General features: G+C 37.1%; 1 protein-coding gene across 1 annotated transcript in view; it reads right to left on the minus strand.

The window, feature by feature from the left end:
* The window catches only part of ITGA4 (integrin subunit alpha 4), a 34,092-nt gene that overhangs the window by 8,124 nt on the left and 1,988 nt on the right, over nt 1–23,980 (minus strand). The window contains exons 3-19 of the mRNA XM_039699508.1: nt 19,565–19,671; nt 19,345–19,474; nt 18,018–18,085; nt 17,249–17,378; nt 13,770–13,855; nt 13,396–13,455; nt 13,165–13,302; nt 12,400–12,511; nt 10,694–10,788; nt 10,293–10,383; nt 9,661–9,706; nt 9,138–9,292; nt 7,653–7,807; nt 4,903–5,052; nt 3,398–3,474; nt 1,039–1,189; nt 238–336 (exon numbers count right to left, since the gene is read on the minus strand). Of these exons, the coding sequence (XP_039555442.1) occupies nt 238–336; nt 1,039–1,189; nt 3,398–3,474; nt 4,903–5,052; nt 7,653–7,807; nt 9,138–9,292; nt 9,661–9,706; nt 10,293–10,383; nt 10,694–10,788; nt 12,400–12,511; nt 13,165–13,302; nt 13,396–13,455; nt 13,770–13,855; nt 17,249–17,378; nt 18,018–18,085; nt 19,345–19,474; nt 19,565–19,671 (1,850 nt within the window). The remainder of the gene's footprint in view (nt 1–237; nt 337–1,038; nt 1,190–3,397; nt 3,475–4,902; nt 5,053–7,652; nt 7,808–9,137; nt 9,293–9,660; nt 9,707–10,292; nt 10,384–10,693; nt 10,789–12,399; nt 12,512–13,164; nt 13,303–13,395; nt 13,456–13,769; nt 13,856–17,248; nt 17,379–18,017; nt 18,086–19,344; nt 19,475–19,564; nt 19,672–23,980) is intronic.

A 23,980-nucleotide genomic window follows, 5' to 3' on the forward strand; every position in this document is an offset into this window, starting at 1 on the left:
AGCCAAGCACAATCAGTCAATGCACAATACAAATACTGTTGTCCCTTAATGAATTATTCCAGGGAGTGTTTAAGCAATTCATTTAAAAGTAGCAGGAGAGATACAGACACTAACATGAAAAGAGATGATAGTTGTGAAAGAAGATGAGATTCAGAGATTTTTCCCCCCCCATGAAAATCCTCATAACCCTCAATATTTAGGGTGTTTCTAAAGCTAGGAACTCCATTTACAGCTTACCTTTGAGTTGTGATCCACATATAAATAGCCAACATTGCACTCAAGTGTCACTGCATTAATTTCTTTATCTAATACTGCACAATGTATCTGTTTTTCTTCCTAAAATAAAGGACAAGTTACTAATGATTACAATAAAAAGGTGGTTGTTTTCAGACACTTCAAATTACATGCACACACTAACATTGGGTGCTTTATATTTTCCTGAACCAGGTGTTATTTTACTGATGCCAATATCCAGGACACCCATGACCGCTTTAACATAACAGATTATATTGATTATTGTATCAGTTACTTCATCTGCTTCTTGCTTTTACTGAAGTTAAGGCACATGCACCCAACCCAGACCCACCCAGGTTAAAAGCCAACTCACAAAGGTGGATCTGGGGGATACCACATGGAGAACAGTTATTTTTAAAAGGCAGAAAGAGAGCACAATTAGATTTATGACTTTTTATAAGCCTGTGTATTTGGGAAAGATTCAATGAGATCTTTGTGATCACTGAAAACATGAAAATCAGCCAAAAAACAGCCATAACATCCTGAAAATATTTTAAAACTTTTTTTTATTATTTATTTTAGTTGTTACTGAAATTATGTAAGTCATCTGTATTGATTAAATTGCACTTGATTTAGGTAGCTAGAAGTCTAAGAATTTAAAAATTGATGTTTTGGCAGCTTTTGATGAAGGGGCATAGGTTCAGTATCTAAAGAAACTGAACAATTCATAAACATAATTTGAAAAACACCAGGCTGGAAAAGAAAAATATCAAAGGATTACTGTTTGAGATATTTTTTCCTTACCAATTCTAAAACTCGAATGTAATAAAGACCTTTAGGGATCTGAACATGGAGGATAGTTTCATATGCATCATCTCCAACATTAAGCAGAGAAATGTTCAACAATAAAATCTTCACACTTCCAACACCAAGGTACGTTTTCTTATCATAAGGCCTGTAAAAATAATTAAAAGGTAAATGGAAAGTAATTTTAGAATTTGCCTGTAGGCCAATCTACTCTTTTAGGTAGTTTCAGTTGGTTCTGACAAAGCCCAGCTGGAGATGTAAGGGAAGGTTTTACTCAATTCTGTAACCAAGGCACGAGACCAGTTTATGTGCTGGTCACCCCTTAAAGCCTGAAGTGGTTAATGAGAGAGAAAGGAAATTGTCATCAGTCCAGTCGTGCTCCTGGCCTTTACAAGAGCAGTCCTTTCCTTTACAGGCAGAACAGCAAGGTATCACTGCTGCAGTACTTTCAGACATGATTTCAGCATTCACTCCTTGCACTCAAGATGTGGGACTCAGTATGAAGAGGGGCACAGTGAGCATGGCTCTCTTCTCATCTATGCAATGTTCTATAATCATGTTACAAGTACAGACACCCTATTGGGGGCTCAAAGTAAACTTCAGCTTGACATTAAAGTTTAATTAAGACTTGTAGAAAGGGTGCCTAGAAATAGACATTTATCAGATATTCTGGCTTGAAACCAAAGCATTAGTCACTGTACACCTTTGGGAAAGAAGCTGGCACTTATAAAAGCAACAGAAGGCAAAAGCACTGCATAAGCAGATAGGTTCCAAGACAAAAGCAAATTAAAGAAAAACACAATGTTAACATTTTGGTAGCTTGTCAAGTTTAGGTTAAATTGGAACGTTGTATTAGCACTTATATACCCACCACTCACTCCTCTTACCCACGTTAAAGCCAAGCTCATTAACAATATGCTGTCACAAAGATGCCTCCCAGCTTAACACACAAGTACACAAAAGCACCAGGTGCACATCTGGGACTATAACAAAGCTGAACTAGAGCTTTTCCCTGGTAATCATATTTCATTCTTCATTAAAAAATGCATGATGCAGACTAGAAACTTACAGAGCAGGCCAAAATCTAAGCAATTTAAACAAAACATGATAGTGTATACATGAAGACTTGTTACTCAGTAAATAAAGCATTACATTGCCATCCCTATTTGATTTCATTCTTTTAAAGCCAAAGGTGTTTGCTTTGCTCCTCAAGGATAATGAATGCATTCTGTCAAGACAAAATAAATTATCGCTTCACAGCTAACTAGTTTTTAATCGAGATTCAAGGGGCACAAGGTAATTTAAGGTGATACTTCACACTTTATCAAGATATTTAGACTATTTATTTACACTGCAAATCTGCTACTGGTGCCTAATGTCAAGCAGATATGTTGTAATCTGTTCTTCTTTCTTAGAGCGTGGAAGCGCTTACAAAACTGCATTTCTAATGTCACAAATGAAAATGCTGCACAACCATTCTTTTCATGAGTGTTTAAATAAAATGACCATCCAGCCCAAGAAAATGAAAGGGCTTAAGACTCATGCTACAGGCCACATGTTAAAATGGGCAGAAAGATACTCATCTTCCTCTGAAATCCATGAAGATGACAAAGTTTGTGCTCAGGATCACACAGGTGGGATTAATCTGCATTAGGTGACTGTCAGCATCTTTTGATGCCATTTTAGGTTGTTCAGCCTAGTATTTTGATTTAAGTAGAATCAACTTTAAAAGTGATGAATGACATAAGAAAATCCAAGTTACATGTAAATAGCTAAATAGCTGAGATTCACAACAGGTACAATTCCTCTTTTTGCTCACCTGTATTTCTTACTTTGAAATATAATTGTCAGTAAAGGTTGTGATGATAAAATACAACTTAAAACAATTGTCTCTTTTATATAAGAATATTGTATCTTCAGTTTTATACAGCTGATTGATACTTCATACAGTACAAATACACTATATCCAGAAAGAGCAGCAGAAATAAACAATACCTTGTCAATTTTATAATTTTAGTGATGTCTGCATATTGAATGTGCATCGTGCAGTGTTATCGTAGCCCGGTAATATATAAAGTTATAACACAAATTTTTTTTAAGATGTATTTTATGAGCTGTAAAATCTTCTAATTATGCAATAAGAGTTCTTCAGTCATATAGATTTCTGTTACACTTCCTGGAAGATTTAGGATTTATAAATAGTCTTCAATTAAGAAGCTTTACTTCTGTTTTTTTTTTTAGGGAGTCCTGAGAATTTGCAAATTACTGTTAAGTATATACAGAAGATAAAGGAATAATTTAAATAAAATCTTACTAAATCTTGTCCAAAAAAAAATGAAAGCTACATTATACTTACTTTGGAAAAACAACTTTTCCAGAAACTCTCAGGTCAGCTGAACAATTTTCTTGGGAGCAAAATCTTGCAAAAATAAACTGTAAAAGCCAAATTAAAAAAAAAAAAAAAAAAAAAAAAAAAGAACTTCAGTGTCATATGCTTCCAATAGTGAGTAACAGTACTTCCAGAGAAAGAAACCCATCACCTAGTAACTGAGCACCAGGAAGTGTCTAATAGCTCTTACTGCTAACATACAATTGAATCAGGCTATGATTTTCCATTTTCCAAACACATTCTGTGCATCCAGAGTAAGAGTGAAGAGGCTTTCCAGACTCAGTCTGTCACAGTGAAACCTGTGGGTGTATGTTCAGACAATTTTTACAGCAGTACACAAGGAGGGCAGAATGTTTTAGAAGATCCAGAACTGATGTCTGTGCAGTCTCTTCTGTAATACAGCACATTAATTTTTGCAAGAGTTTAATTACACAACCCTTAACCTATCCTACTGTTAGAAAGGTTTGATGAGAGCAGAGACACCATGAGTTGCAGATGTTTGTGCCTTGGTTATCAGTATGTTATAGAGCACATTTCTGTCACTGTATTCAACATCACCCTCTTTCTTTCTCTATAACTCTGAGGTTTCTAAAACAAAACTTTGAATGAAAATGGTAAGTCAAAGCATGCCATTTAAAAGAAGCTCTTACATATCTTGGGAGTTCTGATGACCAACTGCATCTCAGTTACACAAGTGACAGAGAAAGCTGAGTTGGAAGGGACCCATCAGGATCACTGAGTCCAGCTCCTGGCCCTGCACAGGACATCCCCAAGAGTCACAGCCTGTGCCTGAGAGCATTGTCCAAACACTTCTGCAACTCAGGCTTGGCGCTCTGACCACTTTTCTGGGGAGCTTACCATTGGGAAAAGTTAAAAATTCAGCACATTCTGACTTTCACTGAAGTCAAAGTCTCTTAATGAGTTGGGATTTTTTGGGGAAAAAAAGTTTATTTCATAATTACTAAACTATAAAGAATATACTCTTTCTTTCCCCTCACAAATTCTGTATTTGAAAACCTGCAGTATCTTTACAGAACTAATATTTCAGCAACATCAACACTTCAAGATTAATACCAACATGATATTGTGTATTTAACACAGAAATAATTTTAGAGTACAATTTTATACTGGAAAGTGACTCAGACTGTGTAGTTGAATAGATATTTCAAAGAGTGAATTTCATATATGGGTTCTGAGATATATTTATGCTGGCAAGTTCTCTGCACACACCTTCTTTATTTTTAAGTCATAATACAAATTGTATACAAGTTCTGCAAATATTTTTTTACCCAAAAATGAGGCTTTTTTAGCATTCTGGTTTATTAATTAATATCAAGACACAATCCCTAGGTGTAGGTCTGGAAAATGCATTCTTTGCATGCTATGAGTCAGTGAAGCTTTTTTTAACTGGAGATTAAAACATGAATATTTACTCACTGCACTGGAAAAAAAACGAGAACTCATACACTAACCTTGCTTTTTATAACATCCTTTTCTTTCCTGCGCTGAAGAACAGGCTGAAGTGGTGAAAATTCTTGAACATTTCTTTTCTGTAGAATATGATGCCCCAGACGATAACTCGCTTCAACATGTACAGGAGTCAAGATATCCCTTACATCTTTCTATGAAAATTGGAAACCTAATGAGTTAATCATATAAGACAAAACAAGTATGCTTATGTTTTAAAGTTACAATGTTGCCCAGAACTCACTAAAACAGCAAAACCTATTTTTCACATGTAAAATAATTCCATATGCCTAATACACTTTCCCAGACATCTTTGCTGCTGAGGGAGGCAATCAGAAATGCATGAAGGCATAATATGTTCAATGACAGCATTAGCCATTTCAGAATGGATGATTCTTCTATGAGGGGATATCTTACTAAATAGCAAACCTACTTATGTCAATAATCCTGCCTCACACACCTATGAAAGGCTGCATTGCCCATGTAGAAAAATAGGCAAAGTTGGCTAAAACGAAGGAAGTTAACCAGTGGAATGAGGCCAGACAAACCCCATGGGTATTTACATATGAAATCAAAACCAGTTCTCCCACAGTACAACTAAATCAAGTTGTGACTGCATTTCATTTTTCTGCCCATTATTTCCCATTCTGTATTAAAAAGATTGAACTCCTCAATAAATGATTATTTTGTACATCAAGCATTGCCTGCATAGGAATGTTCAGATCAGAGCCCCGGCCTTCATCTACCTACTTGTGAAAACTGAACAGCTTGAAGCACCAACAGTAACAAACCTGATTAAATTATTCCCTAAGTGTAGGGGCTAGACAGACACTGATTGTCCTTCCACATGGCCACTATTTTAATTCTTATCTGCAAGCTTGTGTTGGCCAAATCACATATTATCTAATTTGTAATAATTTTCCACAAGGTCTTCTCTGCATCTGCTTTATATTACTTCCATTATACTAATTAGCTATTAATTAGCCTTTACTCAAAATACATAAAAATTATATTGTCTCTTGCAAGGACTGTACTTGACAGACATTCACACTTACTTAACTTTAGGAGCTTCATGCAAGTACAGAAACCTCAGTGGGTGGAAGGAGATGCTTATAATGCTATTAATTAAGAATTGAAAAGAAAATTGAATTCTATGGAGGAAAAAAAATCCCTAATGATGGACTATAGGAAGTGATGAGGCAAATCAATTCCTTCCTCCTACACAAATACCTGCTGATGCTGGTACAGCAATCTGTGCAAGGTCAGCTGTCAATCACATCCCTGTTAGTTTACAAAACTCTTCTAAAGTAAGTGGCAATTTGCCATTGTTCCTGCAAGCAACATTCACTGAGGTGCAACTATCAGATGAGATGCATCTGGGAAATTTTCCAGTAGGTAACATAAGCTTTCCTTTCTACCCTGAAGTTTTAAGATGAAGAATTGGCTTCTAATCATGTCACAAACAAAAAGTAAGGGAAATTAAGGAAGAAGAAAAATACATTAAAGAATATTTCCCTGCAGGTTTTTTTGTAGCTGTAGAAAATAAAATTTATTTTCCACTCTTTGTGCAGGATCAACTGCATCATTCACCTTGATAGATGTTTGTTTCAAAAGGTCACAGAATTGCTACCTTGAGGATTTTGAAGAAAATGTTAGGCAAACTAGTCCATTATTTTATTGCCCTTATTTCCCTTTACATCTAAATACTCCCTCTCTTCCCTCCTACATAAGGTCTGACAATAGAGAAATCTATTTTTTGTGAGTTTAATAAAATGTGGTTCCTTTGTGTCCACTGATTTTTATTGTTTGCTGTGGTTTAACACTTCCAAGTTTTTCCCAAATTTTTGTTTTGGAGGACAAGCTTCTAAGATGTCTGATAGAATAACAATGATTAACTTTTTCTTGTTAATTGAATGGCCTTTAAAATATTGTATCTGTGTCCTGATTGCAGGTTTTATCCCACTTTCAAGACAAGTCACTTATTCCTCTTTCAGGGGGATAGGTCATGCACCAGTGCTCTTCCTACCCCATTTCCACCTTCAGGTTATGGGTGAGTGCTACATTCCTTGAAGGGAAAAAATCAAGCAAGCCCAAGCAATGCTCTTCTTCACACCCTGCTAGCCTTTGGCTCCTTGCAGCAAATTCACAAAGCACACCACACTATAAACCTTGAACTTTTCTAGCAATCATCTTCATCTCACTTCCTATGGATCAGGAATGGGTTCTTTCCTTTTTAGCTGAGTTTACCTTATCTACTCACAATAAAAACAGGAGCAAGACCATACTTGTGTTCTTTAATACAGTTACAGACGAGAAATCACAAAAATTACAAGTTTTAAGATTCTGCATTAAGGAGTACATAAGAAAGTTCCACCAGAAATGTTCAGCAGAATATGAATGTTGCATCTTCATGGTTGTTTCCAAACCAACCTCAATCTACATATGATCTATCATGCATAAAAATTATTTAAAAAATTTCAAGAATGCTCACGGTCCATCTTAATCACTGTGGTTATTATTATGATTATACATCTTCTCATCAGTGTAAGAGATGGCAGACCTACTGACTTCCTCAGAGAAAGCTGAGAAAGCACCAGAATTAAAATATATTAACTGTGGAAGTTCTGAATACAAATATTTTATTTCTAAAATGATGTGATGCAGTTGTAAACAGAATAGGTTCTTTTGCAGCAGGTCTGCTTTTCAAAGGAGCACAAAGGAGTTACAAGACAATAGATACTGGAAACTACATTACCCTCATAAATGCTGGATGATCTTTGCAGGCAGTAATATTGCTGGAAATCTTTACTTTTCCTGAGATTGTATCATATGTTCCATTGGAAGAAAAATAAAATCTTGCTTGTGTATCCTCTTTTCTGTTCACATCAACACTCAGATTATAAAGCAGCACTACAAAATAAAACCCAGGGAAAATAATGGTTATAAATCTTTAAGTGTTGCAATCTTACTGAGTTTATGGTAGAAATTACAATTTCTGACTCACTTCCATAAGTACATTCTGTAACATCCATTTAAAAATGCTCTGCTTAAAAACACTGACATAAATCCTAGGAAAAGCTTCTAGTACCCTGAAAATTGCTTCATGGCTGTTCCCTAATACGTGCATTTATATCAGGGATAGTTTATCTGGTTGTATTTATATTTTCTACCAAAATCTATTTATAGAAAACCCCCTTCGGTTAGTTACAGGGCTGACAGTAACTAACAACAAAGACTTAAGTCAACTAACACTGACAAATATTGTTTAATTTCACAGTTTTTTCTATTTAAGTTAGCATGAATTGCTATGATAAGTTGCAAGCAAGTTTCAAAGCATTACAGATCTATTACTTCTAATTTTTTGCCAAGGGTTAGGTTATCTACAATTCCTACTAGTACTTTTTTTAAATTAAAAAGTCTTATGTACAAGTCCAGCAAGGGTGACCCAATCTGACTCAAAACTAATATGAGTTTCAAAAGATCTGATAAAGATCAAAAGACATATAACTTTGCAGTTCATCACTGCATGTGTTCTCTGTAACATGCTCCCAAAGGTTATTGTCTGTTCTCACATAGAAGAGTTGAGCAATTTAATTTTATATATCATGTACTTGAAGGGCTGTTTGCAGTTCACAAATAGCACATGACAAGTAGGTTAAAAGCACTCAGGCAATACAGTCAAATTTAGACAGTAAATTATGTTAAATTAATTTACCATGAATATTCCCTCTGAAAGACACCACTTCCAGCATTACCAGTTTTTTGCCAAAAGCAAAATATGCATTATATAAAATACAAGATTTTTTTTTTTTTTTCATTAATTTTGGTGGGAGTCCTCTTTCACAAAATGCCCCACAATGGTATGATCAGCTGCTTGAGCTGGTTTGGGAAGGATTGTTTTCTCTCTACTGCCAAGTGGAAGGCAGCATCCTCCAGCAGTCCCATCTGGTTTGGTCCATGCCTGAGAAGATATTTAGAGGACATCTAAATATCACCCTTTTAATGCTGCTGTCTCTCCAAATAACTCCAGCAGTTCTAGCAGGGATGTGCTCTTATTCCAAACTGAAGTGTAATGGCTTGATGTTATAGGGTAATCATGATATAGAAAAGTAACCATGTTTTCAGCTTTTCATTGTATACTGAAGTCAGATTAATGATCTATTAAATACCAGTAGCATTATTTGTAAATAGGTTCATTTAAAATTAATACATATAGTGGATTATTTTTCCAGTAGCTTACCAATATAACCAGGTACCTCTCGTCCTCTATAGGCAAAGCAGATCTTCAAATTCATACAGGTGGCAGGCTGCTCATTTTCCATGCAGTCTAAATTAGTTCGATTTATTGAATTAGAATGTCTTAAAGAAGCTTCAACAATTATCACTGGCTTTGTTCTAAGAATAGAAAAGAGTAACACAAATAATGTCCAGATACAGCTTACAGAATTTCTGCAAAAACTAATCATCCCTGATGATCTATTTTTGTATTTTAGAATAATAATTTTAAAGTTATCTGCATTTTTCCAATAGTTTCAGTTGTATGCAAATTATTTTTACTTCAAAAGGTTACAGAATGATATTCTCATTTTTTCAATGTGTTTACTTAAATGTTTCACTTGTAGACCCTTCTAGAGCCTAATGACTGAAATTGAAGACATCAAGAATATGAGGTTAAATTAAACTACTGAGTTTTAATAAATTCCACTAAAAAATAAGAGTTAAATTGTATAGTCTTCAAAAGTACTGAAACACAGCCATCTCACCTCAGCACCACAGCAGAATCAGAGAAAAATGCACCAACTGCTACATCTGCACAAAAAGAATGTATCAATAACCATAATTTTCAACGGGAATTACTCCTAGGCACAAGCATTTTATAGCATATTCACCTTTTGGTGAATATTAAGACACCATTTGCCCTTTATTTAATAGAAGGTGAGCCCTAAGTGAGGTTAAAGTATTATTCACTCAGACTGAGAGCCAAGGAGCCCATGACTCCTGTCAAAATCCAGACTCTGGGAAGGCCAGCAATATACTTAGGTTAGCACACTAGTCTGGACAACAAACATGCTTCCAGTGCCCACAGCAGCTCACTGTGACATCTGTAGATGAGACGTCTGCTTTGAAAGTATAAATCCCATTTCTCTTCCCCTTGTGCCCTATGATCTCACATTTACATTGTTCTCAGTCCTTAAATAATAGTTACATGACCGTGAAAACTACTGCCTGGCCTCAGCTTTACCTCTTCTTTTTTCTTCCCAAAATATGAGATGTGACATGTCATCTCAGTAACAGATTCTGCTTCTGTTCAAAGTATCAAGTAGCACAATAAGGTTGCTCCCTATGAATTTCTATTCTTTTAAAAATTAAAAATAAACAAAATTGCTTAATTTACCTTGATAACCATTGTTATCTACATCAATGCCACTTGATATGGATTGTCCAAACATGCTTAAAGAATTACTGACTTCTTGTCCTTGTATTCTCTGAGGAGAAAAATGTAAAAGTGAAAATTATTATTGTTAAGCTAATCTCTGCGTTAAAATTTCCAAAGAAAAATGTTAGCAGAACAATCCTGATGCTGAACTTAAATCCCATAAATCATTTTTAAAGCTCCCAAAACAATTTTTTTTCTCTCTTACATGCTATACTATGACTGGAAATCACAGACCACATAAAAATTTCCTGAAGTCTGTTAATATACTTCAGATGGTCAGACTGTTAAACGAAGGGAAAACCCTCTCAGATTTAAATTTGGGGGTTCTGGATTGGGTATTTTGCACTGAAAAAGCGTACCTGTGAAAATGATGGTGTTATTCCATCTTTCCTGCCATTGTATATATAAATAGCCCCTTTTAGATTATCTTCTTGTGGAGCCCCAATTGCCACATCTGTGGAAAAACAATTTAGCAATGATCATTGACTAGGAAAGATGACCATTAAACAGTTTAAGAAATGCAAATCTTGATGCCAGACCAGATTTACTTGCCTGAATTCAAAGGCAGTGTTGAACACAGACATAAAGCAAACAGAAATAATACAAACCAGCTCAGTATTCTGATTCTACCTTAATTACTATGTGCGAAAAGCAACAATCACATAGTGCCATTTTGTTAAAGACAAAGTCTATTTCCAGCAATGCTAATTTTGACCCTTAAGAGGTTAAAAGGTTACCATGAAAAAAGGCAAAATAATCATGGTCTTTAAAAAAAAAGGAAAAAACAAGCCTTGTATTTATGGAACAGTGATGATTTTCCTGCTCTTCCCACATGGATTAAGTCACTGAAACACAAGTACTCTTATTACAGTGCCCAAAATAAACCACTTATTTTTCTATGAAATGTCCATAACAGGCAATAATAAGCTTGGAAAGGCATTTAACAAGGCAATGAAGGTAGCTGGTTGGTACAAAGGGATATGTTTTATGCTTAGATGACCTAATCCCAGAGGGGTGTGGCAACTCATAACAAATGGAATGAACATACTGACTCACCAATCCACCCTCAACAGCCCTTACCAAAAACTCCCATGGTTCAAATAGCCAGAGGTTGTTAACCAAGCCATGTAGGGAGCGTTGGGGAGATTATTTACACCACCTTGAAAGTCACTATTAATAACTGGGAACTTGCATTTACAAATCAGCAAAAACTGAAGTATCTGCAAATCAGAAATACTTGATGCTGCACCAAACCAAAATCACAAGAAATGCAAAGCCTCTGACTGGTTTGATAGAGAAATTCTCTGATTGAATCCACATTGACTGAATCCATGCTGTGGTGACTAAACCACATTAAGCACATTATACATCTCTCTAGTGGTGAGATGAAAACGGGACAGTCAAGTTGTGCCTGTTACAATTACACACAGTTCTTGAGGTCAGATTCTACATCAACACACACCCCCCATTATCTTTACAGGGCTGATACTGATGGTTTAGATCATTTAAGAAGTTGGCTCTGTTCTGCTTTTTAATTACTACAGAAAAATGCTTTTTATTACCCAATTTCTCTTTATATTTTGCTTGCAGCCTTTTTGTCACAATTCTTTTTCCTGCTGCCACTCACTGTATTACATCCACTTTTTATTTCAATATTTCCACAGTGTCACAAACGTGAAGGTTGTTTTCAATATCTCCATGTATTTAGTACTTACTGGTGACAAAGAAGCAGATTTTGACTCCATTTTTGTTTATGATTGTTACAAAATTGCCAAATTGTTCCCCAACCTTCATCTCAGATATTCAATACAGGATTAGTGATTCCATTTGACTAACAAAGGTTACAGATTATGCTATCACTTTATGCTCATGCTCTTTATTAGACAGAACCTAGTGCCTTGGTATGAAATGTCAATGCCTGTGAAGCAGCTGTATTTCAAGTCAAAAAAGAAAAGTTGAGTGCCAAACCAAAAGAATTCTCAGACTTCCATAATCCTCCTAGTTTATTATGTCATTCCACTGATCAGAGATAATAAAACCCATCAGGTTTTCTTTGTATTCTTACCTTCAAAGCCATCATTATCTATGTCTCCTAGATTGGCTATGGACTCTCCAAACCTTGCTGCATATGAGTCACTCCCGCTGAGCTCTATGTTCAGCTCTACCATCTTTGCTTCCTGAAAGAAAACAGTCAATGGCATATCAATGGAATATTACTCAAAACGTTAAAACTGCCTTGGATACCAATATATAACCCTACCAAATTTCTTGATGTAGAAGCAAGCATTTTCAAATATATTTTATGGTATTTAGTGTAAGAATAGTGAAGTAATTACACTTCCATTTCTGAACCTTAGAAAGAATAAAAAGAAGCATCATCTAATGCATGATCTGTCCAGTCACGTCATTTGCAAAACTGAGGAGAACCAGTCTCTTTCCTGACTGGTACCAGTAACTGCATGCAAATGCTTCAGTCCTTGTTTGTTTCTGAAGGCTTGGTAAGCTGCTCTTCAGATGGCAGTGCAGTGGGAAGCACAGTGGAGGAGAGCTTGGAAAGGGGCTGCAGTGGCAGGCTGTCACCACCTACAGCTCCTAGGAGACGAACCCAGTCTGTCTGCACTTCCAGCACTGGTGGGAGGAACTGTGCCACAGCTGACACTGCAGCCTTTGGGGGTGTGCTGTGCACTCCCTGCTGGGGTACTCATCACAGCTCTACTGCTGCTTTTTCCTTATCTGAAAAAATGGGATAAGAAGAGAGAAAAGCTCTTCCTCTTAGCCTGTTAAACCAGAACGGCTGTGTTGCCATGTGTTTTCAAGAGAAAATACTTACAGAACCTGAATTAATATAGACATAAACTCTTCCCTCTTCTCTGATGGTACTTTGCATTGGAGCACCAACTAGTAAGTCTGAGAAGCCATCTGAATTCAGGTCCACAGCACAAACTGCAGCTCCAAAGTAAGAACCAAGCTGTGTGCAGACAAGAAATCATTATTATGTCTGAATTTTGATGAAGAAGCGCTAGATGGTATAAGGTGCAAAAAAGTAATATGATAGATTTACCTTTTTACCCCTTAGTTCAAATAGAATATTTAGTTGCTTCTCATTGCTAAAAATATATGCCTAAAAGGAAAAGAAAATACAAACAGAATTCAGCAAACTGTAATTTGAAATACTTCCCAGTGCTTTCTCTACAGCATGTGCTAGAGAATCAGCAAAACAGTGCACAATATCACAAAGTACAGCTATCTCCCGTTTTCTACCTGCACCTTTTTTCAGTGTTATCCAGACTGCCTACCCTAATTCCTTATTCAACTTTTCCCCCCATGAGAAGTCATATCTGATACTTGTCTTTAATGTATTAATCTAAATTGGAAGATCATGGGTATTTCTGTGGGGTTACAGTCTTTAAGCCAATATTATAGACAATTCCTTACTTTACCAGTCTGCTCCTGTTGGGGAGCCCCTCCAATTACTTCTATGCTGGATGGTGTCAGAAAATGTCCAGCTCCAACAGAGTATCCTGCAAATCAGAAATGCACTATTCAATACTGGAAATGCTATGTAACAAAGAAAGAATGGGAGCATGCCTTATAAAAGCTGTCAACACCATAAATTATCATAAATGTGACATTCAGATCTCATGCAAGCTAGCAACGAAAACAGAATAGAAAGTTTTTAAGTATAAGTAAAAGGTCACTACAGACAGTAAGTTCCATCAAACAGGACAAAGTGTCAGAAACACTCATTCCTTCCCAAGAACTCAATTATCTGCCATACTTCAAAAGACAATAAATTGTGAACACCTTCTTTTAATGTATATTCTGCAACTGTTCAGCAAGTCCATACTATTAATGCAAATAAAAATGACCCAAGTACAATAAATTGTGAACACCTTCTGTTAATGTATATTAATGCAAATAAAAATGACCCAAGTACAAGCACTGGAATGTGGAAATAATTGAATCAATTGTTACTCTTTGACTATTATAACTGGATTGAAGAAAAATTAAATGTAGTGCTACTTCTATGTGCCCATACACACACAGAGCACCATGGACACAGACATAAAATGTTAGGAACAAATTACAAAAGCATCATTATGCAATAAGAAAACATTACATCAGCTTTTGTAAATAAATCTACATCACAAAGCATTTCTGTATGTGCAGAGAGATCATAAACAGGACCATATTTTGGTGCAGACATCCAGACACAGAACTGCAAAACAAAGGCTAACACCTGAACCTGTAGCTGCACAAGTCATCCTTACTCTTTCCAGAGTACATTACAGCTCAGAATACAAGACAGGTAACATATTTCACTACTCTGCATTTACTGAATGACTGCTCATGTTCACAGCATGCAGAGAAAATGGAAAAATCATCTTGGATAGATAAGAACAAGCTTTGAATCTTTTGTCTGTGAAGATAACTGCCTAGAATTCAAGTTCTCATTAAGCCACCTTTTTCTTTTCATATTTTAATCTAAAAGGGACGAACAGAGCAATTTATCACTTGAAGGTCAACACCTAGTTTTTATTTACCCAACAAAAAATTATGGATGAACCTTAATTTACCTCCTCTGCCATTTACTTTCTAGTTATTTTTGTTTTGCTAATGTGTAAACATTACTAATACTTAAGGACTTTAAAGCCAAACATACACAAGAATTACAGTAATCACATAGCTCTCATTTTTCTTTAATGGTATTAAAATGTTTGGCAGAGAAAGGGGAAATCACAAAACTGACCCTTTAAATGTAAAGGCATAGAGAAAAGAAATTTTATTTCCAACTCCACAGTTTTCTCCTTTTTACCATCACTACTGTTTGTCAGTTTTCTGAAATGTTACTTGCCTTTCTCAGATCTCTAAAACTGTCTTCTACTTCATATGATTTCTTTAAGGCACATTAAGTACCTATGGTTACTTTTTCATCAGGGCCAGCTGATTTGAAAGATTGAATAACTTTGAAAATTCCTTTTATAGAAGTCAGCTATCTATTACTCTCCAAGAGACTCTGAAGTAGTCAAGAAAATATTACCTAGTGTTATGTATTACAAATATCTAATTTCCTTCTTTCAGTTGTCTGGTACATGAACACCTTTGTTTCTTCCAACTTAGGGAAACAGCTACAATACTTACTACTGCACTTCCTGTAGTCTTCAGTTTCTTAATTATTATTCTTTAACACTTTAATGAAAAACACAAGTAAAGATGCCCATGTTTTGGTCCCTACCAGTGGAAGAATAGAGTAAGTAGATAATGGTGTCTCCTCACATGCTTGAATTACACTCTGGTCACAATATACTTCCAACACTTGGTAGGAATAATTTTATTCATTACTTAAGGGAGCAACAAACTCAGACTTCTAAGAAAAATAATTTGGTAACAGAATCAACAATGGACAGATTTTTGTCTTGAATAGTTGCAAAGATGGGACTGGTGCTGAGGGAGGGAAGGAAGATACCTTTAAATCCTTTCAACCACACTATGGGTTTTCAACCACATTATGAGGGAAAGGAGCAGAGGTTAAAGCAGCATGAAACTGCAAAATTCCAGGTTTATCACAGCTGCTACTGTAAAGACATACAGATGAGTCAATGGTGCCCTTCTTTACTTTCCTAGAAGGAAAGCGCAAGTTCAGAACTTGCCCCTTAGAAGTGCAAGTTCAGAAGACATATGGCTGTGCTGAGCCAACATGCACCAGATCACTAGAGCAAAGCAAACTCCAGCTGGTATAAGGTCCTGGATGGCCAAAGCAACTAAGAGAGACCACATATGTGTGTGGAAAGTCCTTCCCTAACCTCTCCCCAACACAGTCCTTATACAGGTTTTTACCCGTTTGCCTGGATCTGGCTTTTGGCTGTCAATGATTTGACTCATTCATTACAGAAAGTCTCATTCTTATACTCGTAGAAGCAGAAATCTGGAATGAACTTTTTTCCCCTATATAGGTGAAGTACTTTTTCTGCTGATTACTATTGGAAAACTGGAGCTTTCCATTCTCTGAAGCTCCTTTGTCCTGTGAAAGGCTAGCAGCTCCACTGGTGTCTGCTAGGGTGTCTACTGGTGTCTCCCTAGTTCTACTGCGGATCTGCGTGTCTGATCCCCTTTTCCAGCCAGTCTCTCTTCTGCTTGGCTTTCCCACAGAGTCACTGTGGCCTTTGCAGGCCCAGAACTGAATTCTGAAGTCTTAGTTTCACAATAGCTCTTTCATAACATATGCCAACTTCCTATTGTCACAGGAGTGGAATCAGAAACAGGAAATGTTTATCCACGTGAACCGGAACTTCGAATGGGAAAATGCAAAACCCAATGGTCACAAGCAAAAATATTCTTGCTTAGGAATTCAGGAAGAACACTTGAGGTTTTCTCAGTGTAGTAAGAAGACTAAAGCTGCTGTTGTTTTTTTGGCACAAACCCTTCCAAACTGTAGCATCAAATTCAGCTAGTTACTTGGGTATAGGTACATGAGTAGAACTCCACGGCCTTGGTTACAGACATTCATAAATGAGGTTTGCCTTCTCACATATCCAGACTAAGATATATTTGCAAGAAAAAAGAAAAAAAAAACATTGGAGGTAAGTTTGTTTCTAAAGTCTGTGAAAGCTCTTGGCAGCATTGCAGACTTGAGTGAAATGAAAACCATTGCCAATCAGAAGCATCCCTACCTTCTAAATCAAGAAATGGTTACAAGTCAGCAGTGAGATGATAAGAATGGAAATCCACTGTTTGAGAAGTTTCCTCATTATAAGAGCAGAGAGGAAGCCTTATAATATTTAACACAACCAGAACACATCTTTAGAACTGCTCTGGGTTAGTGAAATAGTGAAAACACTGAAAAACACCATGCACTCCCCCCAAGACCAGCTATTTAGCTTATATTTTAGTAAAGTGTTAAATACTTTAAGTACCTAGATAACTGCCAAATTTCACTTCGTTATCTGAATCTGTGTAATAGTGGATTGTATTTGCAGTTGTGTTGTACACAAACACAGAACCAGTCCAATAGAATGATCCAGGGGCTCCCATTATAATTAAGTCCTGAAAGAAAAAGTAAAACAGAGCCATGTTATTCACATTGAAATGTTCACAAAAATAAGTAAAACGCTCTTCTTTAGATCTCCTGTGAATTCTATGAAATGCTACTGGAGATGCATCTGGCTCAGCACTGGGGTTTACTACTGAATTACAGATAATATTTTCCAGACTTCATAAAAATACCATTATTAAAAGCTTTGAACTGTAACAACAAAATACAGCAAGAATCAGGATAGTCTCAAATGGTTTTTTTAGAAACTACAATCTTAAGGTGGAATGGAGATTAAACAATACAGAATATTACTCTGTAAAGCAAGAAAGGAAGCATTATAAATGCTACATCAAACAGATTAAAAAGAATAATAAAATTTCATCCTCTGCTATACCCATGTCCTTTTTCTAGATGAAAAATAACTTTGGATTTACTAAGGTGTAAAAGTATTCTTGGGAATAAAAATTAGTCTTACTTGGGAATTATCATGCAAGTCATAGCAAGATTCAATTAAAAATAAATTAAAAAGTGATTTTTGCCTCCCACAATGAAATACAGTGTTGATGTTTGCATTTACATATCCACTTTTAGACAGTATACATGAAAGTGAGTATATAAACAGAGAGACTTTTGGTATCTTTAATACACACCTCAATGTAAAAACTAGATGTTCCAGCCTGACATGACCCATGGTTTTCTCCAAACTTTCGTGCATGATCTGGGAATGGGCAAGAAATATTAAAATGGATGAGAAGCACATAGTTGCAGAGCTTTATCATTAGGCCTTCAACAGAAGCTGAGACAACTTAGAAAAAAAAACAAAACAACGCCTCCCCCACAAAGTTGGTTTTCATTTCTGTACTAAAGCTAAAAACATTGGTTTCCAGTACATAGCCTTTAGGTACAATATACTATTGTAACACCTGCCTTTGAAATATTGTGACTTTAAAGGCTATACTTTCAAAATTGTTCCATGAACAAAACAGCCAAATAGTTTGCACCACATCTGGATACTTTTCCACTCCATTCTTCAGGCATACTCTGACAGGCTTATATATCTTGATTGAACTTGCCCTGTGCTCCACTGGTGCCATGAAGGGTTTGTGTTATTGCAGTCTTAGACATACTGCTTTCATCCTAGCAATCCAACACTGTGCCAGCTCGGCTTTCCCGCAATTCTTTGCTGACTGCCTGCCATCAGGGTTCCCTTCATTCCATACATAGATTTGTACACTTAGTCTCCAAAGACAAAAAAGCATGATTTCACCACCCTGTGTAAGAGTCTCCAAAGCCAGCAGTGGGACATTTGATGGCATTCCTCTGTCTGCACAGAAAAATCAGACTGTCAGCTGATTCTTGCATTGGCAAGGCACAGAGGCACAAGATTGTTCTCCTGGGTGGGTGGTAGATAGGAATGGGAAAGCATGGATGGAAGCATTTGATAGATTCAGGTCTTGACTCTTATTTTTCTCCTGAAGTTCTCTGAGGAAGAACCCCTGAAGGTGTCATGCCACAGCAGCAGCCTTGGCAGAAGGCAAGTAAGGGACAAGGGCATGCACTGAGACAGGCACTGCAGCACCTTTGTATCAAAGGCTAAGGAGCAGACAGCAACAATCACTTGCAGGTATTTCTACTGCTCTGCTGTGAGACTCTCCAGAGCAATGCCAAGAGTAAAGAAAGGATGGATGTCCTCTACTGGCCTGGTTTTGAGAAGAACACATCCTTCAGCAATGCAGTCCAGGAAAAAACTACTCTGATGCCCTGTTCCAATTATTTATTTTGCCTTTTGAAAGCAGATTTTCTTTGAAGTGATAAACATCTTTACACCACAAACTGGGCTCATATCACCAGCACTCAGTCTCCAACCCTTTGGCTGCAGAACACGTGCTCAAAGCAACACAGGGTTTTCACAAACTCTGCACCATTCAAATGTGTATCTCACCCTTCCCTACAATAGGACTCAAGCCTTTTGCTTACCTATATAGCATGGGCATACTCTTCTGCTCAGCTGAGTTCGAAAATCAGGAGGGATGGCAAAACAAATGCCATGTGGCAGTTTGTGCTCATTTTTGACGTAAAACACATTTTTCCATCTATGTCCACAAGCCTGCGGATATAAAACAAACACAGCATTCGACACGGAAGCCTAAGAAAGCTGGCTGCAGTCTACCACACAGGCCCAGTGGTTAATACATACAACGATAGAGCCGCCCTCCTTTGGCTGCCTCGACAAGCTGACACCCAGCCACTGATTGTCCCGCTCTTCCACACACGTCTTCCCACAGCGCTCACCACTGGGATGGCCTAGGAGACAAAGACCAACGCTCTGAACAGAGAGACACGGTGAAGAACAATGTGGTGGGTAACAGGAGCACCCAAGAACTCTGGGGGGACAATGCAGCAGTTTGGGTGTGGTGGATCTGACCTCTGTCTCACGCAGGTCACGCAGACTTTTTACTTTCTTCTTGAGCAAAGGTATGATTGTGGGTGGCCACAGGGAACATACTGGCTCTGAATGTGACAGGCTGGCAGTGAGGATGGGCTTCTCCATCATTACTCAGATAGAAAGTGACATTACACTAAATTCTGGTGAAGAGCTGTCCCTGTAAGTGCTTTTTAGCCCAAATGTTTGTAAGAAACACAAGTAATACCTGTGAGTGCCACCTAAACTCTAGCCTAAAGTAAACATCTCTCTAACTATGTGTCTATTGCTAGCAGACTTTAAAACAATCTCTACTGCAAATGGCTATCAAATAAAGGTTGTATAACTGCCACCTCTACTGGGGATGGCAGATCATTACCTAAGCACGTCCTGCATTCTTCTTTCACTGTTGCAATTATTCACTAGCAGCTCTTAGAGGTAGTTCTTTAGTAGAGTTCTTTTTTAAAACCTTGCGAAAACAGGTGGAAATGTCTTCTAACTCTGCCCCCACAACCCAAAAGGCTACAGTATTGACAAGTTAGCAAACATTTGCTTTCTTCTGGAAAGCAGCAGTGATCCCCATGGTAAGGAGTAGCTACACATTTATTCTAAATTATAAAACCGAATTTTTTAATTTTTAAGATGTTTGTATGAATAAGCATTAATCAAATTGTTCAACTGGCATTTTCTATGAATCAGCATAACAGTTTATGAAAAAAAAATTCTTATAAATAAGGAAACACATTAGGTCATTTGAATAAACTCTTTTGCATAATTTTTAAAACTTTCTCAGATTGAATACAGCTACAGGTGAACCCAAAATGTTTGAGGTTTAAGGGTCAGTTTAGTTACCCAGAAGAGGATGTCAGTACAGACCACAGAGTACTAATGCTGCTGGGACATTGTTGGCATGGAAAAAAGCCCCATAAATCACACCCCACACCTTCTCACCCCTTGCCCCACCAAAAAGCCTGCAAAAACTGACCCACCAAGCAAAACACCTGTGCTGAGAGAAAAACTGGCATTTATTACTGTCCAATGCACTAGAGAGTTTAAACGAATACATAGATTATCCTATTGGCTAATGTCAGAGATATGAACTTCCATGTACTGAATATGTACTGCTTTTCAGAAACAAGTGTGGAATTTAGTTTTGGAACCGAATTTTGGAGCTATGCAATGGAAAACTTCTAACTTCCTAATGGAGACATTTCCATAGTTTACATAAATTATAGACCACATTAATATGATTGAAATCTCCTCAGAAAAGAAAACTCCATTATAGTCCCATGTGTAAGAATTAGTCCTCCTTTAAATTGCACAAGGCACTTCCGGTAATTCCCTTCTAGCAATGAGCTCCATCATCTTCTAACAATGACTTACCTGTGACTTATTTTTATGTGGATTTACAGGAAATAGAAGAAGTAGAGAAGACCAGGGCAATAAACTTAGACCCAAGAGACTGAGACTTTTTATCAGTAAATCAAACAAAACCAGACAATGATGATGGGAGAGATGAGTAAGTTCAGCCTGTCTCAGTGCTTCCTTCCTGTGCCTCTTTCAGAGGCTGGTAACAAGAAAAAGCACCACCATTCCTCAACACTCATTGGATTGCATTCCCCTTTTCCTTTGCTCCTGTATATGTTGATTCAGGATTATTTTGGCCCTCTGCTGACATACTGCCTTATGTTTCCTCCCTTTCTCTGACTGGCAAGTATTCAACCACCTTGAAATTGCAGACTTCTGTGTGAGAGAGAAGCGAGAATCTGACATCCCAGACACCCTGATGAGTCCCTGCTCAGGATATGACATTATAAAAGCTTTATCAAATGAGAAAATGCAGTATTCTGCACAAGCAACAGAGCAGCACTGCATAAGCTCAAGAGGACATGGCAGCTTGGATGCCTCAGGGAAAAGGAGCACGTGCTGTCATAAAGTCACTGAGAAATAAGTAATTGCCCATGCCTGTGTACATTACACAGCTGGAAGACACACTTCTGCTCTAATCCCCTCTGAACACATCCACAGAAACAATGCAACTGCAGACAGATATGGTCACAACTTATAAAACCACTTCTGGTTTTGGCCTCAAGGATCATAATACACACGTTTGCAATGTCATCTGAGAAACCAGTTTTATATAACTTGCTCCAGTGTTTTCCATGCCCAACAGCCTCTCATCACCCACTTTATCCTCCCATAACTCCTCTGGTCCTATTGCTAACTGATGAAAACAATGAAGTCTGCTGCAAAGACAATAAGCCTTCTGATATCCTGCTCCTAGGTGTCAGAGTCTATTTTCACTCACCCAGGAAGTACTTTCTGTTTTCATAGATCTGATGGGTTTTATCCCTCTTACGTCCCTCAAATGACTTCAAGCTAAACATTTTAAATGATACCTGTTTCCATCCTTCTGTAACAGACCTAGGTCCAGAAGATCCCATGTTCCTTGGAATAGCATGGCTGTTTGAAAGATGCCACTTGCAAGGTAGGAGAGGTGCAAGCAACATAAAAAAGCCACGCTACCAAAACACAAACTTATTGAAATCAAAGTTGAACAGACACAGCTCTGCCTTTGGGGAAAACCATTAACTGTTCACTTTTCCATTGTAATGATTCAGCTGGGGGAGCTAGAGGGCAATTTGTTCACAGGTTAATTGTAGCAGAGACTTAAAGGAAGGGAGCAAGACTGAAACTGCAGGCAGAGCTTTCTGGCCTTATGTTAAACAGTATGCAGTGAATTTATTGCATTCATTTCTAGCTAAAACTATTTTTCTTCTTTAGACTGGATGGCAAATTTCACAAATTATTTCCTATATATTTTACACAGCTAATCATTGTTTCAAATCTGACAGCAGTGCTACTGAAGAATTTCTGTAACATTTCATATGTCCAAAATTCAATAGGTCAAAACATATAAATAACTTTGTGTAAATTCCTCTGCAATAATCCCTGACTACTCCAAACTGATGTGGGCAAGGATTTGAAACTCAAGACTAGAAGATGAACACTTAGTGCTTCAACCTGACGTACTGTATTTTGTACTTGAAGTTCTGTAATCAAACAAACTTGAAGTTTGATTACAAGCTTCTGCATCTAATATAAGCCATTATTTAAAAATACTCCAAATACAAATAAATCTGCAGTCTAGATGCACTTGACACCATAAACAGAAGTACTCTTATACTCATCAAGGAGAGATTTAAAAGTGCCAATGAGGGGCTAGGAAGACAAACCTTGCTAGTGTATCTCACTGCTCTTTTCAGATCTTAAACCAGCCCAGGACCTGCAACATCCTGAAGAACATCAGAATTCTTTAAAGTGTGTCTGGATGAGTTATCCCAGATACTGTGATGACTGCAGCATAAGACTGCTCCCAGCAGCTCTTCTGCTACTGAGGAAGCAGATAGGAACTTGTGACACATAAAAAACACAACAGCAGTTTCGTGTGATCAGGGGTTTCCTAATGGTTCACGAATCCTTCATTAATTAGCTATGGCAGTTTCAAGGTTACTTTAGCGAAAAGGAGTGACAAAGTATTTTAACATACTTATGTCTCTAGGTAATTCACATCCATTTATTACAAAAGCCCAACAATTGGAAAGCCATTTCTATTTCCTGTTATCACCTCTACTTTTTTGTGACTTATAATTAGAAACTTACCACCTCAAAGATGTTTTTACCAGAACAAAATGCGAATTCAACTGTTTAAGAGCAAGACAGAAACACTTATTTCTCATTGTGCCTCTTCAGCAGTGCAATATACTGCCACATTTTTTTCTAAGGAAATTCCCTATTCTATGAGATCAGAATCCAAACTTGAATGAGTTAGACGAGAGATAATTAAGTTCAGCTTTGTAATTGCAAGTTCTCCTGCATAATTCTCTGATCCCAGATACTACGCCACTTCATTCACATCCCATGTACCACAGCTGCCTTTGGCTTCTTCATTGACCTCAATGACCTGTTTTACAATACAGCACTTCTTTTCAGCTTCCATTTAACTTCAGAAATACTACAGACAAACCTTAGTGATACAAAGATGTCATCTTTGCAGTAATGGAAACCTAGTTTGCAAAAATGTGGTATAACTATTGTTTTAAAAAGTATGTTGTGTACCCTGCAGCCTTCAATTCTGAGAATAGAGGCCACATTAACCCAAGCCTTTGGAACCACAAACTTTTTCATATA

Source organism: Passer montanus, unplaced genomic scaffold (assembly GCF_014805655.1).
Source record: "Passer montanus isolate IOZ18808 unplaced genomic scaffold, ASM1480565v1 scaffold1, whole genome shotgun sequence".
Classification (NCBI taxonomy): domain Eukaryota; kingdom Metazoa; phylum Chordata; class Aves; order Passeriformes; family Passeridae; genus Passer; species Passer montanus.